This window comes from Oenanthe melanoleuca, chromosome 5 (genome assembly GCF_029582105.1).
Source record: "Oenanthe melanoleuca isolate GR-GAL-2019-014 chromosome 5, OMel1.0, whole genome shotgun sequence".
Classification (NCBI taxonomy): Eukaryota; Metazoa; Chordata; class Aves; order Passeriformes; family Muscicapidae; genus Oenanthe; species Oenanthe melanoleuca.
In genome coordinates, this window is record NC_079339.1 from 38,256,325 (window position 1) to 38,275,778 (window position 19,454).

At 38.2% G+C, this 19,454-nt stretch overlaps 1 protein-coding gene across 2 annotated transcripts in view; it reads left to right on the forward strand.

Annotated features, from left to right (window-relative positions):
* LIN52 (lin-52 DREAM MuvB core complex component) overlaps positions 1-19,454 on the forward strand; it is a 39,685-nt gene that overhangs the window by 5,776 nt on the left and 14,455 nt on the right. Inside the window, exon 6 of one of the 2 annotated variants that reach the window (XM_056493378.1) lies at positions 7,371-8,079. The exons of the other annotated variant lie outside the window; for it this stretch is intronic. Coding sequence (XP_056349353.1) covers positions 7,371-7,372 — 2 coding nt within the window. The 3' untranslated portion in view covers positions 7,373-8,079. Of the gene's footprint in view, positions 1-7,370; positions 8,080-19,454 lie in introns of those variants that run through there. 2 annotated transcript variants of the gene reach the window in all.

The window sequence follows — 19,454 nt, forward strand, 5'->3', positions numbered from 1 at the left end:
TAGTCTTCACTTTTTCATTTTTCATTTCAGATAAATGCTGTCTGTTGTGATCTCTTGCCTGCAAGTTCAGCTTTTTTTTTGTAGGTTTGGAGTGGCAGAGCTGTTCATCAGGATTTAACTGTAGCATTTTTTGAACATACACACTTAGTTCTGCCAGTGGTCCTTGCAGGCTTGTCATTGACTTTTGGCTGGTATTTATTTTTTTTATCTCATTTTGACACTGATCATAGGTAGGATATGTTTAAATAAGGCTCCATCTTTGGTGGACTGCACTTACCTATTAGACTACAAGACAGGGCATTACAGTTGCTACACTTGAGCTTTGTATATACAAATTTGCTGAATTAGAATCAAAATAAGGGAAATTAGGGAAGATAATGTATCCTTTTACTGGAATATCTTTTTCCTTTTGTGTAATGGGTTGGCTTGCCTAGGATTGTCTCCATGTAGCATGGACATTCAGCCTTTTTAGGCTCCATGTTTGTTCCCAAACAGTTTCTATCAATTATGTAATTGATCAGATAAAAATATTTTCTGATCATAACCGCTTTTTCTTTAATCCTGCCAACACAGAGACTTTTTAAGCTCAGAAGCCTTACTTTACATTTGTGAACATGGCCTCACTTTTGCATTACAGTTGCCTGGTGCTCCTTCTGGTGTATATGTACAGTTGTTTGCAACAAAATGTTTCAGGTTCTTACATTTGTAGGAAACCAACGTATGAACAGATATGTAAGTAAAGGCTGCTTTAATGTGTGTTATGACTTCTTCTGAAATACCTTGTTGATCCATTTTAAAAGCTGTGTGTCCACTCTGTAGTCTGGAGAGCTGCATGGAATTGGACTCAGGATTTCTTACTAGTCAAAATAGGTTTTGGAACTGTGTAGAAGAGCAGATTCTTCTATAAGGTGAACTATTTCTGTATTTCCTTGGGGTAGTAAGACTATATAAAGTGTTATGGTGGAGCTGGAGAGGAGAGATGCCTTTTGGAGAGGCAAGAAGGAAATAAAGTTCAAGAGTAGCATGTGATTTGGATCTACATCCCACAGCAGTCTCAGTGGCAGTTATTATGAAGATATAGCAGTGTTTTATCATCTTGACTGCTGACAAAAGAGTGAGGATGATGTTCTCTTTTTCTCTGTTAAAAGCTGGCATCTCCAGAAGTACTGTGCTTCTAGCATTTGTGTGACTGTATTAATTTGAAACAGGATGGAAGAAAATGTTTTGTTCTAAATATGTTGAGCTTGTAAGAGAACAATGTCTGCCAAGTCTAGTGCTTGTTATGTTCTTAAACAAAGTACACAGTTTGTTTACTTGCAAGGTGAACTGTCCTCCATAAGAAGAAGCAGTTTGAGGTGTGTGTGCTTTGGTTATTTCTGCTTTGCTTAGAATTTTCTTTGTAACAACTATGGTTTTTCTTGGTTAGTTTTCTGCATTCTGTGCCTTGCTGAGTGAATCTTTATCATGTTTCAGTTTTGCTTGAAAGCATATTTCTCACTTACTTTGTTATTTAGTACTGTGTTTGGCAAGGACTTTATGTGAAACAGTACACCTCATGTGCCTTAAAGCTCAAAGACAGAGTTTTACATCTGGACAACAAAATTATGCTCTTTGGACACTGGATTTCTGTAATAAACAGCTTGAGGAGTTACTTAGCAGAGTTAGTAGACTTCTCCCATAGAATGTGTCACATTTTGGATGGTTCATTTTTGGGTTAGGACATGATCACAGAGAATTTCAGGAGTTCACAGTCAACTGAAATGGTTGGCTTAGTTTTTCACAGTAGGAAAAATATGGAGGCTGTTTTCGGTTTACATTTATAGTAATTCTTGGGCCTTATTTGATTGTTCCAGAGAGGTGAAAAGAACACTTAAATTGTCTGTTAAGATGTTTATATGGCTTGTCACCACAATATCCAAGGTGCTATGATTTCCATGTGAAACCTTGGCCTTTCTTTTACACTCTCCTCCCACACTGTAGATCTACCACTTCATTTTAATGCACATCACTGTGGTAAGAGATACTCTACATCTACAGAGGGGCAAGGAAATCACCTTTCCTTATACTGTTGGCTGGATGGCTTATTTACAGGCAGGATTTTTCTGGGGCACCTCCTGTTGGAAAAGTGAGACATCAGAACACTTCCAGCTTGAAATTGCTATTCATGCATGATCTGTGAATTGGCTAATTCTGACATGTAGGTAGTTAAGAAATGATTACAGTCAGAGGAGTCATGACCTCAACTTTTCATCATCTCCATTGGCTTGTGCCCCAGTTTGGAAGTGAAGGAGGCATAGGAAGTTTTAATTGTACCTGTGTGATTTATCCCCAGTCAGCTCTTTAATTTCTTCTGGCTGTCTGAGGTTTCCGACACGCTGTAAATTTCTCCAACTTTTTCATTATCTGCAATTTCTTTATGACTTGTGAATCGGAGTGGAGAGAGAGTGTGGATTTACAGCAGAGATAAACATGTCCATAAAGTCTGTATCTGTGTCAGTAATTGTACTGCTGTCAGTGACTGTCCTGTTTTACAGGTCTCTCTTGGGAGAGGAACATGGTTTGCTACCAGTGTCAGAGAAGTGTTCGCTTTGATTTGCATTAACCTGCCAGGAGATTAGGTTGCAATGGTGAGGATGGAAATTGAGTTTGGACCATGGCTGCTATTGTTTTTTTTTAAATAAATGGGTGCATATTTGAGTTGTCCTCTGTGTGCAGGAAAAAAAAAAAAAAAGGAGGCAGGTTCAGGTTATTCTTCTTAAATATCAAATCAGGGAGAGACAGTATACTGATGATATCGGATGTGATTCTACCCATATGCATAAGCAGTGCATTCTTACCATAAAACAAATGCTGTGTCTAGATAACTGTCACAAATGGAGAGAAATACTGCATGGATCCTTAAGCTGTTCTCTGTCTCCTGGTACAGTAGAATGAATATTTCTGTATGTTTCAAGAAATTTCTGCATCTTTGCCTTCTTGTCTTTCCCTTACTTTTAGGGGAAGGTGCTAGGGTGGACACTGATGGTGAGTACTAATGCATCATCATAGTCTCCAGGCATTGATGATTCTGATTGCTTCAGAAGGAGGTGTATACTTGTAAAGTCTGAGAAAAGGAAAAAAAAAATGCCTGAAACTCTCCTATATGTGTTAGAAGTTCAAACTTCTACTGTTTCTCTGTGCTTGTATTTTCTGTTTGATGCCTGTTGTAGATACTTGTTTGTGTGGAATCTTCTTTTGTTAGATTCTGCAGTTTGGGTTGGATTTTTTTTGTCTGTGATTTAATAATTTTTTTCATAATAAGGTAATTATTTAACCACAGAATTTTTTCTCTAATATCAAAAATGACTGTAAAACCCCAGATTTCTATTATGTCAGGTGTTCATTGAGACTCCCAAATGCAGCTGATTGCATTTTTCTAACTCTGATGGATACCTCTTACCAAAGGGAGATTAGCAAAAACAATGTACACTCTATGGTTGTGTGGATAGCTTTAAAATGTGGTTAGGTATAGAAGTGTTGGAAATGCTAAAATGACACCTGCCATTGCATGGTTAGTCCTGGAGTCTGAAGTTAGAAGTACAATGGGGAGTTTTTCCAGTGGTAGACAGCATCTTATCTAGCTCTGGTAACTGAGTTTCCAAAGCTGTATATATAAGGATTACATGTTGAGAGGCCCAAAAGCTGGCAGATAACTGCTGATCTTTACTGAAATTGATTTTTTTTTTTTCCTTTTCTCTTATCCTCCTCCTCACCTTTTCTGCAAGCCCATACCTGGTTTGTGAGTCTGTTTTTGTTAAAACTAAGGTTACCTCTGAAAGGTTCTTCAGCCAGGATGTACTACTTTCTTTATTAAAGCAAGACAAAAGCAACACCTCTGCCTCCACCAAAAAGCAACCCAAGACAACAAATACCAACAAACAAGAATAACAAAGTAAAAACACCAAGCCAATGAAAAAAGACCCCACAAAACATTTCTTATACTTTGGTATTCATGTCTAAGAATATCTCTCCTGAATGTCGCCTTTGTCTCTTTTATAGTTTGTTCAATAGTAGGAAGAAATTCTGGTTTGATCCTTTCTGGAAAAGACTTTTTGAATTTATGTTGATAGAGTGAAGGTTGATCTAGATTCTTCCTATGGTTAAGAAAAGGGAGCCTTTTCTGTGTTAGTAGGGAAGAAGAGAAAGAAATTTGATTAATCTGAAAACTAACTGACCAAACTGCTCTGAAGACTGTGAAATCAGGCATCTTCTGATTCATCACCATTAACCTCTGCAGGATTTTTGGTATGCTACTCAAAGCACCAATTTTGCTTTGCAAAGACATCTGGAATATTAGCACTGGTAGTCAAGTAGTGGAACACATTGTGCAGTTACCAGTTCTGCATTCCCTGTTCTTGGAGGTTTTCCAGGCCTGACTCAATAAAGCTTTAAGCAGCATGAACTGACCTCATAATCGACCCTCCTTTGACCAGGAGATCTCCTGAGCCCTTGTAACCCTGATCATGTAGTGACTCCATGTTTCTGTGATCTCAGATCTCCTTGAGCTAGAAGTGCATTTGAAGCCTGCATTCCCCACAGCACTAAAGTTTATGATCTGCCTCTATGGGAGCAGCTGATTAGGAACAGAAAACCTCAGAATTCCTTTATCACAGTAATGGCTTTTAGGTTTTGGTGGGATGATGAATGGACTTTCAAATACTTCCATTAACAGAGCTGATTACAGGTCTGTGCAGTGTGGGCTGCAGAGCCCATTTTTGTGCATGGGGAGATACAATCCATTCAGTACAATTCTTTAGGCAGAGTAGGAGACTGGTCCTCAGGATACACAGAGGTTTTTGTGTGTCTTGGTTGAAATGAGCGGTGAAACCACCCTCATCTGTCTAGACAAGTAGAGGGTCAGTGGGGCTTGACTGAAGAGCTTTTAGCCACAAAAGTAAAGGAATGGGCTGTCACATTAAAGCATTTCTACCTTGGCACAGAAAGAAACATGACTACAAACAAAATGTTCTTACATTATACTGTCAGAAGCCTATTTTTTGCTACTCTCATTCTGACAGAATAAGTTGTAGACTACTGTCAGTGAAGGAATTGAGGATAGGGAGAAGTTTGATCCAACATAAGGTTATGTGCATTTTTCCATTATCATTTAAAAACACAAAAATGCCAAACAAATCTCAGGAGTCATTCTAGCAGGGACTCTTGAACCTTTACAACTGGTCTGTATTTATTATTTAAACATCTTTTGCTGTCTATGCCTTTATTCAATTAAAACTTTCCACTTCTATGTACTAGAACATTTGTTTCACTAGAACTCTGTTTTAGCAGCTATTGGAAAGATTATTCCTGTGCCATCTCTGTCTGAAATGTTCTCCTGCAAATTTTGGCTTCTGTCAGGAGCGAAGAGGGAATTTTCTTCCACAGTATGGGTTGGAGGACCTATTTGCAGAGCAGCAGCTGATCCTACTGAAAAATCTCACTAGAGTGTGACTTTGGAGACTTGGCTTAGTTTCTGGTGCTACTCCTCTTCTGCTTGGTTCATTTATTTGCTTTCTTACATGCCCCTTCCTATCTCCCCAGCTGTTAGGTGGAGTTCATGTTAACTTGGTTTTGCAAGGCATTGAAAAAAGAATGAATTTTGAAAAACAGCATATAAAGCACTTACTGTTAAGTGTCCTTTACTGCATGCTACTGTTTGTTGTTTCCCCCTGCTTGTTGCTATTATATGCCACTGGAAGGTATCATTAGAATATTGTGTCAGTCATCAGAAGTAAAATGATATTATGATAATAAAACAGATCCCAGTATCAAGTGCTACTTCACCCCAGGGAGGGTAACTTAGAAAAGTGAGGCTATTCTCAGCTATTTGCAGACATTATACATAAAAAAGGATTTCTATTTGCAAACAGCATAAAGGTTAGAAAGTATTAGTCTGTATCCATTCTAATGCTAGAGATTATTTACCTGTTTCATTTGCTATATTTCTCTTCAGTTTCCTCCATTTTAGATCCAGTGATAATGCATACAGAGCTATGTGAAAATTTGCCAAGCATTTTGTCACTTTATTGAATGGTTTCAGTCGTTCTGAGCATGAAGTCTTCTGTAAGATCAATAGTGAACTTGCCACCTTACCTCTTGCATCTGCAGTAAATGCAGCTTTGAACATCCTGTCTGTACAATGTTGCTGGACCAAGTCTGACAGTATCTGTCTCTTATTGCTTCATTAACTTGCGAGCGTTAGAACAAGACAAAAATGCCCTAAAGCCTCTTATCTGATGATTGTTGTAACCTTCTGAGTGCCATTAGTTTAAGTTTGCAATCAAATGCTTCCCCTGAGTATAAGGAGCACTGATTAAACCTGAAGTGTCCCCAGAGGCTTTTACAGCTGTCATAGGGGCGGTGGCTGCCCCTGTCCAAAAGGAAAAGGGGGGCTGGAGGTCCCGGTGGGGGGGCCACTCTGCAGACATCCACGTGGCTGCCCCAGCTGTTCTGCTTTGCCTAATGAATTGTTTTACAAGGAGAGGCTGGATATTGTCATCACAAGCTGCCTTCCCCAGGGACTGAAGCCAGCCTGATAATGACTAATGTTAGTGATAGTAATTGAAGTGTGATGGCTCTCCAGGGACTTTCACACAGGCAGAGCTGTCAGGCACTTGTGGCTGGTACAGTCCCATGAATACCTCAGAAATGCTTTTTAATTGCTTGACTTTCATAACCAGTTCTCATACATGCCCTGCAGAAATACACATTTTAAGGGGATGGGGAGAAGGAGCTGAGGACTCTGCTATTATCCTTGGGGTAATGTATAGTTACTGTCCTGACATATTTCCAATGAGGATGGCTGGGTGTTCTTGCTCCCCTTAGTCTTGGTGGGGACCTGCTTGGTGTCTGCACAGGCATGTACAACAGATTACACCTGAGTGTACCTTTTCTTTTATGTCTAAGCCTTGTCTTCTTGATGCACAAAGATTGTACTTGATTCTTAAAGAAGACAATAACTATAAGTAAGAATAGCAAAGGATTGCTTCTGTTAATAGCATGGAAGCAATGATACTTATTTGCATTTTCTTAGGCATTGAAAACTGAATGTAAGAGAATGAAAATCTTGTAAAAATATAGCATATCTATGTGTCCCAATATGACTGGAGTTTATGGCCATGAGATTTTGGGACCTTAAGGCAGAGGGGTAACCAATTTACGTAAAACAGAGTGATTTTTGTTCTGAGAATATTCCCATTTAAAAGTGCATTGTTGAATATAGCAGGGCCTGAGATAAAAATAGCCCAAATGGGGTAATGTAGTCCTGACTTCCAGGATCCTAACATGAATTTTTCAGGGTGCTGAGATAATTTGAATTGCATCTGTCTCTACAGGAAGGTTTTGCTGTGGCTTTTTGAGTTCTAGCTGGAGATCAAAAAAGGAAGCTTGATGCTGTTGCCAGCAGAGTAGACATACTACCTCTTCTCATCATATTCATTGCAAGTTTGTTCTTCACCTCCCCCTTCCTGTGAAGTGTTGGCTCTTAGAAATTTATTTTGGTAATAAAACATTACTTTATACTTGCCCATGAAAGCATGTTTGAAGGCTGTTTGTGGATTCTTTAAAGTGTCTAAGAGATTGTTGTTCCCTAAGCACACTGCAAACTTGTATCATAATTAAGTCTGATGAATTAACCTGCAGAAAGCTGAGCTCATAACTTTAAGTGGTCGATTTAGGCTCTTAAAATGTGGACCCAAACCTGTTGTTGGTGTGCTGTAATTTGGTTGTGGATCCCAAAATTGTTTCAATGGGTTTTGGTTGTGAGAAAATGGGTGAATTTATTCTTCCTATTTTTGGTAGCAATGAGGAGATAATAAAGTTGTGCTTACTGCTTTTCACAGTTGTAAGTCTTGACAGTAAAGCTAAAGGATATAGTTTAGTTATTTTCTTGCAGTTTATCTTACAACTTGTACTGTAATTGAGGAGGTGGGAATAGGAGACTCCATGTTGTATAAGAAGAGATTTTCAGTTTGTCATTTAAATGTACTGATTGGTTGGTACAGCACAAGCACAGAGTGGAGATAATTGAAAGGCATCTATAATTGATTGAGTAGATTGCATTTATGTGTTGTTTTGATCACTGTTTTACTGAAAGCTTGTAAACTTTATTATAATAAGTCCAGCAGAATATATTTTCTGCGTAGAAATTATTTTACATTGATAGGGAAGTTTCCTATGGTTTTTTCCTATAGTTTTTGTGCTGTAAGGAATATATCCACATACTGTTTGCACTGCACAAAGTGACAGTTATTTTGGTATCACTATGCACTGTCACGTACAATTTTGCTTTTCAGGTATTCGGTGATTTTTTAAAAACAGATGTATTATAGATAAGTATCTCTAAGTCCTTGCACAACTTCCCCCAAACCTATCATTACATTTTAAAGCTTTCCAAGTTAACTGGTGATACAATAAATATTAGCTCCCATATTCTTTAAATTAAAATGTGACTTCTGTTTTCTCACTGTGGGATTTGATCTTTTTGAACCAGGTAAAATTGGGTTTGGTCAGTAGCTGGAGGGGAATCCTTGAAGAGCCCAGATATTGCATTAAGCAGCATTGGTGCCCTTCTCCTGAAGGGTTGCTAAACTGTTATCCTGTGGTAGCTCTAGAGGGCTCTCTGCTGTTGGAAATGTCACATTTCTAATGTCTTATATGACAAAGGTCTTAATAACCTGTTGGTCGTTAAGGAACTCATAACACTTTTTTTGCAAACACTAACCTCATTGTCATCAGCAAAATATAGCATATGCAATTAGAATCTAATTTTCTCCAGTGTCAATTAAAGGGTCTCATTTTTATTCTGAACTGTGCTGTACTCTGCCTGTAAATGTCTGTCACTTAAGTTACAGCATTTAAGTGGTGTAGGAAGTAGTTTTTGTGTGTGCAGTTTGTGACGATCATTGTTAAGTCAGTAAGAATATGATGTTGCTGGCACTGACTGTGCAAGAAAGAGAGAAGATAATCATCCCAGGCTTTATTGTAATCATGCAGTTCGTTACTGTAGTAGCCTTAAAAATACATGGGCACTGTTTCAGGAGAATTGGAAATAAACATATAGGATGGAGGACAAGATGGGACAGGATCAAAGTATGAAGAGTGATTTTCAGCAGAGTAGCAGGTGCTTGTTCTCAAGTTCTATCAAGGCATTAGAAAGGAAGGAGTACCTTCTGGTGATATTTCTAGTTTTATTTTAAAACCCTTTGGGTGTTATACAGGGACATGAGTTCCAGTTCTTCTTGGTGGATGGGCAGTGACATGCTGGGTTTGACTGGGTACCTATATCAGACTTATTTGCATTAAAATGGACTTTAAACTGGTTAGTTTGAAACTCAGTCAAGCAGTTAAAGATTGTAATGTTGTGCTCTCTGTTGTAATAGTTAATTCTATTAACTCAGTTTTGTTTTGAGAGCAGTGAAAACTAGGAATAACTAGGAGTAACGTGTGTGAAAACTACAAGGTTAGAAATAAAATCTGTCTAGACTAGAAATAACTGCAACATGATTGCAGCTTGCATTTTGCAGCACCTTTGGGCATCATGGGTTAGATGTCTGCTGTGGACAGTGCTGCAGTGTTCTGCATGGTAAGGAGCATACATATTAAGGGAGTGAAAATAATGAGCTTCCCAATGAAAACATGCACAAGTGTCTATTTTACCTGCTCTGTGAGTGAGTTCTATCTTGTGTATTCTGCAAATCCCTTGTTTAAAATCACCCTTGTGAATTTACTGCTGAAGCGGGGAAAAGGTGAAGTATGGATAGACTCAGGAAAGGAAGAAGTTGTTTTATTTTCATTGGTAACATTTGCAGTTTCCCAAGCAATGAGGGCTGCAGAAATTGGCTGTTAAAAGCCACAACTTGATTAGATGTTGGGTCTGTGGTAAAATCCTGTGGTGTGTGCCTCTTGTGCCAGCATGAAAATCCTCCTTACACAGCAGAGGAAAGGTATTGAGAAATCTTTCATGTAAATTCTGTGTCTTTTTCCTTCTTCTAGGAACCACATTTCATGATAGGAAAAATACACTGAATCACCCTTATTTGTGGAAAACACAAAGTAATAACTATTAAGCTATTGATTACTTTTTCAGGCAGTAAAAAGATGCTTCTTCGAGGATTAGTTTCCCCATACCATCCTTGACTTCAAATACCTGCAACATACAAGTTCTGGTTGTAGATGAATTCAAACATTCAGTCCTCCTAGCATTTTGGATGTATTTATTGCATGTACTACATCTTTTCATGTCTAACCACTGTAATTTGAGAGGAAATAATATATTTTGTGTTTGAGGTTATGGGTTGTACTAGTTCAGTTGAAGTGGGGATTTTATATGTTTTAATGTACTACTGCAATTTTTGTGTAATGGAATCTTAAATTAAAACCTTTTGTGTTTTCTGTTATTGAGCTTGTGCTTGTAAATTCAGAGGATATAGGCGTAGCTGGTTTTAAACTACATAAGATTTTGGAATGTTTTTTGAAATATATTTTTAGGTAATTGTGATTGAACTGAAATATTTTTTGTGAGATGCAGTATTGTGGAGTGGTATCTGCATCCTCTTTATGCTTTGACTTGTTAGTTTTGAATACTTTTGTAGTCAGTTAATAGCATGATCAGAATACTGAAGTTGCTAAATAAAATGTCTCATAACAGTGTCTCGGAATTAGTGTTAACAGAAATGCTCTCCATGTGTTTAAACATGCCTCTATCTGTATTTCATATAACACTGTATGTTGTTAAATCCTGTCAGTTTTGAGATCTAAATATTTTAGAAAAGAATTAGTCAAAAATACCCTTTTGACTACTGCATGTGAAGGACATCCACCTCGTTCAGAGCATTTGAAAATATAATCCCTATATTTACTGTGTTTACGTATGTTTACTTCCCTGTAGAGCTATTCAGGAAAGTGACCAAAGGCACAGGGGGACACATTGAAAGTTACTTAGTACAAATTTGTATTGAGAAGAAAAAGGAAATAAACATTTTCTGTAGTCTTCTGTTTCTAGTTGTTTTCTGATTAAGTAGCTGTGGTGGGTAAAGTTCAGGTGCATATGAGTTCTGGAAATCACTCCACAGCTCACAGGGATAAAAAAAGTTTTTCACCAGTGGTAGCCTTGTACCTTCAGAGGCCTGTGTATAGAAGCTTTATGTTATATGAAGCTGTATTCTAGCTGCCTTAAGGTGTATCCAGTGCATGTATAAGTCTTTTCACTTTAAGGTCTGCTTTTTACTGAGTACTCCATATTTCTTTTCTAAAAAATAGAGAAATTACTTTTTAAATTGTTTTTAGCTGTTTTCACTTTTTGGTAATCAGCAGCATCACTGACTTTCTGTGTCTGAGTTTGAATGTACTGTAGTGGTGTCCTATTTTAAAAAGTTTATTTGAAATTATTATAACAGAAATAATGTAAAGGTTGTAACAGTATGCAGTTTTCAAAAAGCTGAAATTTATGCATGTAAATGCATATATTAATGTTACCTGGCAGTTGTTTTCAGCTCTGGTCTTTATGTTTTATTCAAACTTTTGAAAATGCATCTTTTTTTCTTTGTTATTTTGGCCTAGTTTTGTTGCACTGATGGCTCTGTTTAGTGAACTTTTTCCAGCCATTACACACACTGAGCCATCAGTGGATAGTCTTTCTCTAGTTGCAATGGGTGGCAGTGCCTACTCTCTGAAGAGCTGGCTTGTGAATCCTCGTCTGAGGTTCTGGTGTAAATCTCTGGGGTCACCACAGCACGTTTACCAGGCTGAAGTTGCAGTGTCCAGGTTGCCTGGTGCTTCCCTGTTAGAATTCAGTGTGCCAGACCCACGGCACCCCTGTCTTTCATGAATGGAATTCAAAAAGACACTTATATTTCCATAAATAAATTAGGAATTCAGTGGCTTCTTCCGGCTAATCAGGGCAGGCTGATAAACCTTGCTAGCTGTTTAATAAATGAATTGTGACTGATTACCTATTAATATGGACGCCTCAGGAATTCACCCTGGGGGAAGCAGAGCAGTGAAATAGAGAGGGGCATGGCCCCCTGGGAAATCAGGGCTTCATGTTTGCAGCTTAAATATCTCTGTGAAGTATCAATAAGGAGGTAATTGAATTTTGAACACAAACATGAGTGCCGGATGGATGAAGGAAAGGGGGGCCCTGATCATCTCTTCATGCCCCTTCATACTCCCCTCCCCTTCCCCTTAGAGACCACTCTAGTGAAGATAGATGCTAAATCCATTAAATAAAGATTAGACTGTGTCGTGGTAGAAAATGGCAGCTTAGCTAGATCCCTGGGCAAATTGGGACCTTTAAGCAATACAGAAAATTAAAATATACATTTTTAACAAGTGTGCTGTCGACGCAGTAATAATGACTCTGTGGCTTGTGGGGTTTGCTCACCTTTCAGATATGCTTTTGTTTGGTTATATCACTTGCTCTTGTTTTGAAACCAGCCTGCTTGGTCTCTCTGAAGCAGAGAAGACTTAGGGGAAGGAAGGTTATTTTCCCACCTTGCTTTCTGTCTTTGGCACCTTTTATTGGCTCTTACGCTTATAAGTACTCTTGTATTTGAATATGGAAATAATTAACTTTGGCTCTGACACACTCAGTTACATGTTCTGAAAAGTAGGTGGAATAGTCTAGAGGAAGCATGGAGATGTAAATGTGATCGAACTTTTTATAAATGGTTTTTATTTTCTTAGCACATGTTTTTTAGCCTTGTTCTTTATTTACTCCAGATCAATTTTTCTGAAATCTCATCTTATGGGAAAGGTTTGTGTAGGGGTTTGCATTGTAAAAGGTCAATATTCTTTTTTGTCACACAGTGAATTGTAGAAACACAGCTGAAGTGGTGTTCAAGGGGTGACAGTCTTTCTTTATAATACTATCCTAGACATAGAACACAACCAGGCCTTTTTCACCATCTCACATACCCTACTGTTTGTTGTAGAAAGTCAGCAGATCTTCTTGGGTTTTGCAGGCAGAACCTCATCTGCCTGCACAGGTAGAGGACCAATGGCCATACTGGAGAGACTACTCCTCCTACTTTTTCCAAGTAAGATGATCATTCTACAGAACAAAATCCAAAATTGTTTCCATTTAATCATTTGGAGCAAGAAATTAGCCTAAACCAATATTTTCCTAGAGATAACTGCTGTTCCTTCCACCTAGGAGGTTTTTTTCATTAGTCTAGATAATTTTGAAAATGGAAAGAGACAAAAAAGGTTTTGTCCTTTGGTGAATGCCTTAGTTTAAGGCAAGTTAGGAGGAAGCCCCAAGACACTGAATTACGGTGGACTGAGACAATAGTAACGTGAGGATTTCTGTCTGTTCTTCCACAGCATCTCCCTGATAACACCACTTCCCTTTTTTCACACTCCTCTCAAATATTAGCAGTTGTGCCCAGCAAGCCCTTGATGCTGCATCCTCAGCTTTAACTGCTAAGAAGTGAACTCAGCATCTTCATTTTTTGTTTAAGAACAACAGTTGATATTATTAAGTATAAAAAAGTATTAACACACATGTGTCATTCCAGAGACAGAGGTGTCATTCCAGAGCATACTGGGAATGTTTTGGCTTCCATTAACTTAGAGCTGCATTCAGACATGGTTTTCTATTTGTTTTCCAAACTGTCATCTGCTTCCACATCCTAGCAAGTTTCCTCACTTGTCTTTTGTGACAGGTGTTTTGCATTGGGAATGTCTATATTCTTTCATCCAGCCAGCTTCTAGGAAGAAAAAGACTTTGTAAGCTGGCTTAGCCTCAAAGATTCTATTTCATGGTGTTGTCACCAAATTGAAAATGAACAGGTACCACCCCTTAGCTAAACTGCAGTAATTGATTGTGTATGTGCTGGAGCCTGTCTCAATTGAAGAAGTGAGATCTCAAGCCTCTATTGGTAAGGGGAGATTACACCACTGAGTTTACCTTTGGCCAAGCATGTCAATCATGGGCTTTTTTTTTGGGACTTTGTTCTCCTTGCAAGGGGGACAGTTCCTTTCCTGAATCCCACCCCTCTTTCTCTCCAGTTCTCAGTCTGCTGTTTGTAACACATCTAGTTTCCTTTAACCTTGACAGCCTGTATCCTTTTTTTTTCTTATGCTGCAAGTATTCCTTAGCCTTATTGTATCACCTATCTGTCTGCCTATTTTGGAGATTTTTGTGGCCTCTTCTTCCTCTTTGTACACTTAAACTAATTTTCTAGCTCAGGAGTCTTCCTTCCTTTTTATATGCCAAATTTAAAAGGAGACTCTTGCTAATTTGTTCTGTAGCTTCTTTTAAAGGCAGGCATGTGCCAGGAACCTCACAAGCTTATGGCTTTCCATATTAAGGCACTTAGTGATGCAACATTTTAATTAAATTAACCAGAATTCGTAAATTGTAGATAGACAGATTTTCCAGATCATCTCAATATGAGCTTTTAGAGTGATCAACACTCTGCTGGTGTTTAATCCATCAGACTGCCATATGGAGTGTTGAAGAGTAGAATATCTGTTTATTAACAATTGTTGTTTTTTCATGTCAGCAAGTATGATTTTTGTATTTGAGGACCTAGGAGTGCAATCTGTTCCTGCATCTCTTACATGAGTTATATCAACCTCATGCCAGACCTCATCTCATGCCAATCCCTCTTTTTTTACTCAATTGAGGTGATCCAATAGGCTGTCTAAATGGCATAATAGAGCAAGAGGGTCATTCTACCAGAGTCTTCAGAGGTTCTTTGGTTACGCTGTCAAAAGGGGAATGTGTTCAGATGTCCTTTGTGAGAAATTGCAGATATCCACATTGTCGGTGATTTCTGTAAACAGTTGAGACACATTTAGTGAAACTTTGCAGTTTGATTGACCATAATATGTCATCATTCACAAAAGTCACAAAATTGTTCAAAATCAAGCCAACACTTTACTCACTCTGAATTAATAAATACCTGTTCCCAAATCCTAGGATATCTGGTGTTGGACTTCTCTAGGAGTAGAATTTACCCGTCTCTTTAGATCAGTTGTCTGTTCCATTTTACTGTGAAATACAAGCCTGTTTCTACTCATTTAGTTGAGTGAATGCTTTCCATTGTTGGTTTTTCCAATGGGAAAGATACTCTTCAGGCAAGAGGAAAAAACCTTGTGTTGTGACATTTTCATTGCTCTCCTCAGAAAGAAGTATTAGCTCTTCTAGAATGGGAGATTAGTGCAGTGCAGGAATATGTTTTGCAGCACAGGCAACAGGCTCTTCTCATCAAATCTATTTTAAGGTATTTTTCTCTGTAAGAGCTCCCTAAATTCTATGCTGGAGTAAAATGCAGTCATTTTTATACATTCAAACATATTCATAAATATGGGCTTCTTTGCTTTCTTGGATGCATTAAGAGAGTGGAGAATAAGATGTGCTTATTAAGACAACTTCAAATTTGATCTTTGTTTAGGTAAGGTACAAGGAAGAGGGAGCTGTTGGTATGAGATGATGGAAGTGGTATGATAGATGGAAAACAGTGGGTATTTGCCTTTGTTAGAGTTGTCTGTCTTATCCAGCAGATGGCATTGAAAATGTACCTGCTGGTCTCTCTTCTTGCTAAGCACTGCCTTAAATTAAATCCAAAATCCTACAAGCTGGACTCTTCCCTTTGGTGCATAGCTGCAGATCACTTCCTAATGAGGATTTTGAGTGGCCCCTGCCTGCTGGATAAAACAAAAGACCTGTTGCTGGATTCCCAGAGAGGGCACAAGTTCTTCTGCCAGTGGCAACATCTGCGCAGTGAAGGGCATGTCTTAGGCTGGTGACAATAGGAGTTTATAGGCCCTTTGCATGTGTGTCAATGAGAGGAGGAGAAATGGTGAATGTTGATGATTTTTAGAGTTGGTATCACCTAGTTTCCTATTAAATGATGAGGAAAGTGGGATGTAGATGCATTGTAGTGATTCAAATTGTATGTGGTTATGTCAGTGAAACTGAGAAGTGAAAGATCTGTACTATGAATGAAGAGAATTCTCCGTTCTGTTGCACTTTATCTTTGTTTCCTGTCTTTTCAATACTTGTCTAAAATCTTTATTCTCTTTTCAGTAAATAATTCTGATAATACAATTTCTGTGCAAGCACTACAGTGCTCATGCAAGGTGGTGTTTTATTACTCGTAAGAAGCCAGATAATTTAAAAAATGTTATAAAATGTATGTACATGAAGCACAACTATGTTGTAGAGTTAGTGTGAATGCATTTGTCAGTACTGTGTAGCGTGGCTTTGTTTGTTTCATATAGTATTTTGTTCTACATTGTGACTGTAAGTTAGCAGCATACATATTTCAGAGTATTTAGAGCACAGTGGGAGCTAATGAACATTGCTACCTTTCTAGAACCTATGAGATTAAAAATGCTTTCTAGCAGCCCCTTCATTTCCCTTATATCTGAAGGACCTGAATGCTTATTTAAACTGGTTTGGCACTGGAGAAGGTATAAAAGCTCCAATTGTCTGTTGTCTGATTCCTCTTTTGATGACTGCTGTTCTGTTGCTCATTTTACCTTGTGACCAAGTGTAATATTTGACTCTCCAGTAAGTCCAAGCACCCAAGCCATAATCTAAATCTTCCATTTTTTGATATAACAGTTATGAATAAAACCTTTCCTATATATCCACACAGTGTTTATCCAAGTTTTTATAATATTTTACCTTTCTCAGAATCCTTTACTCTGATCTTATCAAATCTTGTTCCACTCACAATGATGAGGTTCGTATTTTGGCTGTGATCAAGATCTCCATAGATTTCTACACATACTTCAATATTGTATCAGACCATTTTTCCATTTCTCTTTCTTGTCATGTGTTTTTTTTTGTTGTTGTTCTGATGTTCTATATGTTACGGTTTTTTACATTACTTTTGTGTTTCTGGATGAAAAACTTGCAGTTTGTCAGAATTGTTTTGACAAATCTGTCTGAACTTGCTGGAGAATTTGCCCAAAGTAATTGGGGTTTGTGCACAGTTGATGAATGTGGTGGGATTTAATCTTGTTTTGCATGTTCCTCTCGGACCTCCTGAGCTCCTGGGATCATCCAAAACAGCCAGGTCCAGAATAGCCAGATTCCCAGCAAGGTGAAGCTGAGCAGATTGTTCTTCTCCTTTATGTCTTTAGGCTTGAGTGAATCTCCAAGTCACTGTAAATTATTATGCTATCTCCCACCTCTTCTTTTTGAATTTAATAATTGTATATGCTGTACACTCTGTATTTCTGCATAAGGTCTAATAATCTTTTCCCAGGAAGGAAATAAGTCTCATTCTCTATTTTGTAACTTTACACATCAGGCACTATTTTGTAGGAATAATTTGAGGTAGTGTGGTATACACTATTCACTTCTAGAGAGCTGCTTATAAATTAAAAGTTTTCTTTATGAGAATGTGGGGGAAAAAAAGAGGATCTCTTTGATTTTGAAAGGTAGTGCAGTTGTTATTTTACATCTCTTGAATTGAGAAGATAAATTGAAAATTCCTATGAACTCCCAACCTTGAAAAGAATGAGAGGGGAGAAAAACAGAAAACAAGTAATGGAAGCTAGTCAGATTAAAATTAGCAAAAATAAATGCTTTTTACATAATGAATGATTTGATGTGGAATTTTCTGCCACACTGGGATTATTTTTTATTTTTTTTTACTGCAAGTACTTAGCAACAATTGGAAAGGAATCAGGCAATTAAATGGACGATGAGAACATTTTTAGTTAGAGCAGAAAAAATCTGAAATGAAGTAGGAAATATCAGCTGCTTCAGGATATAAAACAAGCACTTAAGAAGAGGAGGAATCTTTCAGTAACAATTATTCCATATGTCTTCATAATGTGGCTCCCTAATTTATCTTTTCCTGTGATGCTTCTGATCTTGGGTGCAGTCAGATAGGATATCTGATTGGGTAGATTACTGATCTGCCTTGCTCTATCAATTCCTGTGCTCATTTGCAGTTTTTATGACTACAGATCACACAGATTCTTGTTTAATAGGAAATAACATTTCTACAATCTCTTTTAGCAACTAGTCATACATCCTATTTATATATAGTATTTTATATATAAGATTTTAGTCGGTGTAGAATGTAAATTCTGAGCATGCTCTGAGTTACATCTCTAGAGAGAACATCATTATTAAACCTTTTTGAAGGTGTCCCTGGTGGCAGCTCCATAGAGCAGCTGGCCTGCATGGCACAAGCACACAGAGAGTCAGGAGCCTGTGTCTTATCAGACCATATAATCTAAAAAGCACTCAGCCTGTTTTGGTCTCCTGGGCAGATGATGACGATGACACAGGACTCTTATGCTAAAAACTAATTGTTAACCTGCAGAGGACGTCATTCAACCCAAATCCCAGCAGAAAAGGGCTGGGTGATGGATGTTTCTGGGTAGCTGGCCAAGCTCTCATTTGGTTTTTAGCAGTTAATTCTCTGAGTTGCCCCCAGATTTTCATGTCTAGTACCTGGCTTACTTGAAAATAAAGACCACATTAATTAAAAAAAAAGAAAGCTTACCATTAATGTATGCATATAAAACCAAAAGGAGCAAATAGTTCCCTCCCTGTCTCAGGGCATAAAATGCCCTCACTCTTGCCTAGTTGCTTGGGTTTCCTGGAACATTAAGCAAAGCAGTGGGTAGGTAGAAGGTTAAAGGCAAGGAAACAGTGTTGAAATTAATGCAGCATGTAAGTAGTATATGGGAAAGGAATGTGGGATTGCATATACGTCTGTTGATTGAAACTTGGCCAGAAGATCCAGGGAAGTGATGCATCTGCATCTGTAATGCCACATCCAGTGGTGTCCTTAATGTCCCAGCATGAAGAGGACACTGGTAAACTGGAGTGAGTTCAGTGGAGGGCCACCAAGATGATCAGGGGCTGGAGCACCTGCCCTGTGAACAGAGACCAAGGGAATGGGGCTCATTCAGGGAGGTGACAGGGGCCTGATAGCTGCCTGCTAGAATGTGCAGGGAGGTTGGGAAGATGGAGTCAGGTGTGGGAGGACAAGAGACAATAATTGTAAATTGATGTAAGAATGTTTCTGACTGGAATCAAGAGAAAACTTTTCCAGCATGGAACAATCAAGTATTGGAGGATTGTCAAGAGAGGTTGTGCAGTCTCCTTCTATGGATCTTTTTCTGGCATGACTGGATAAATCCTTGAGCAGTCTGTCTGTGCTGAACAGAACATTAACTGGAGACCTGCCAAGGTTCTATCAAATCAGAATGAATCTCTGATTCTTTACAATTTTCCTCATATGATCTCGTACTGTATACCTTATTTGATCTGTTCTCTTCTGGTAGGTTAAATTTTCTTCACTGAGCACTTCTACCTTCTATCCTCATTTTATTATACATCTACTCTGCTGTACCTTTCTAACTCTAAATACATCTGATAGTTCCATTGTCACTGGATCATGGGGTCTTCAGAGTCCTCCTGACTTCCAAAGTTTCTT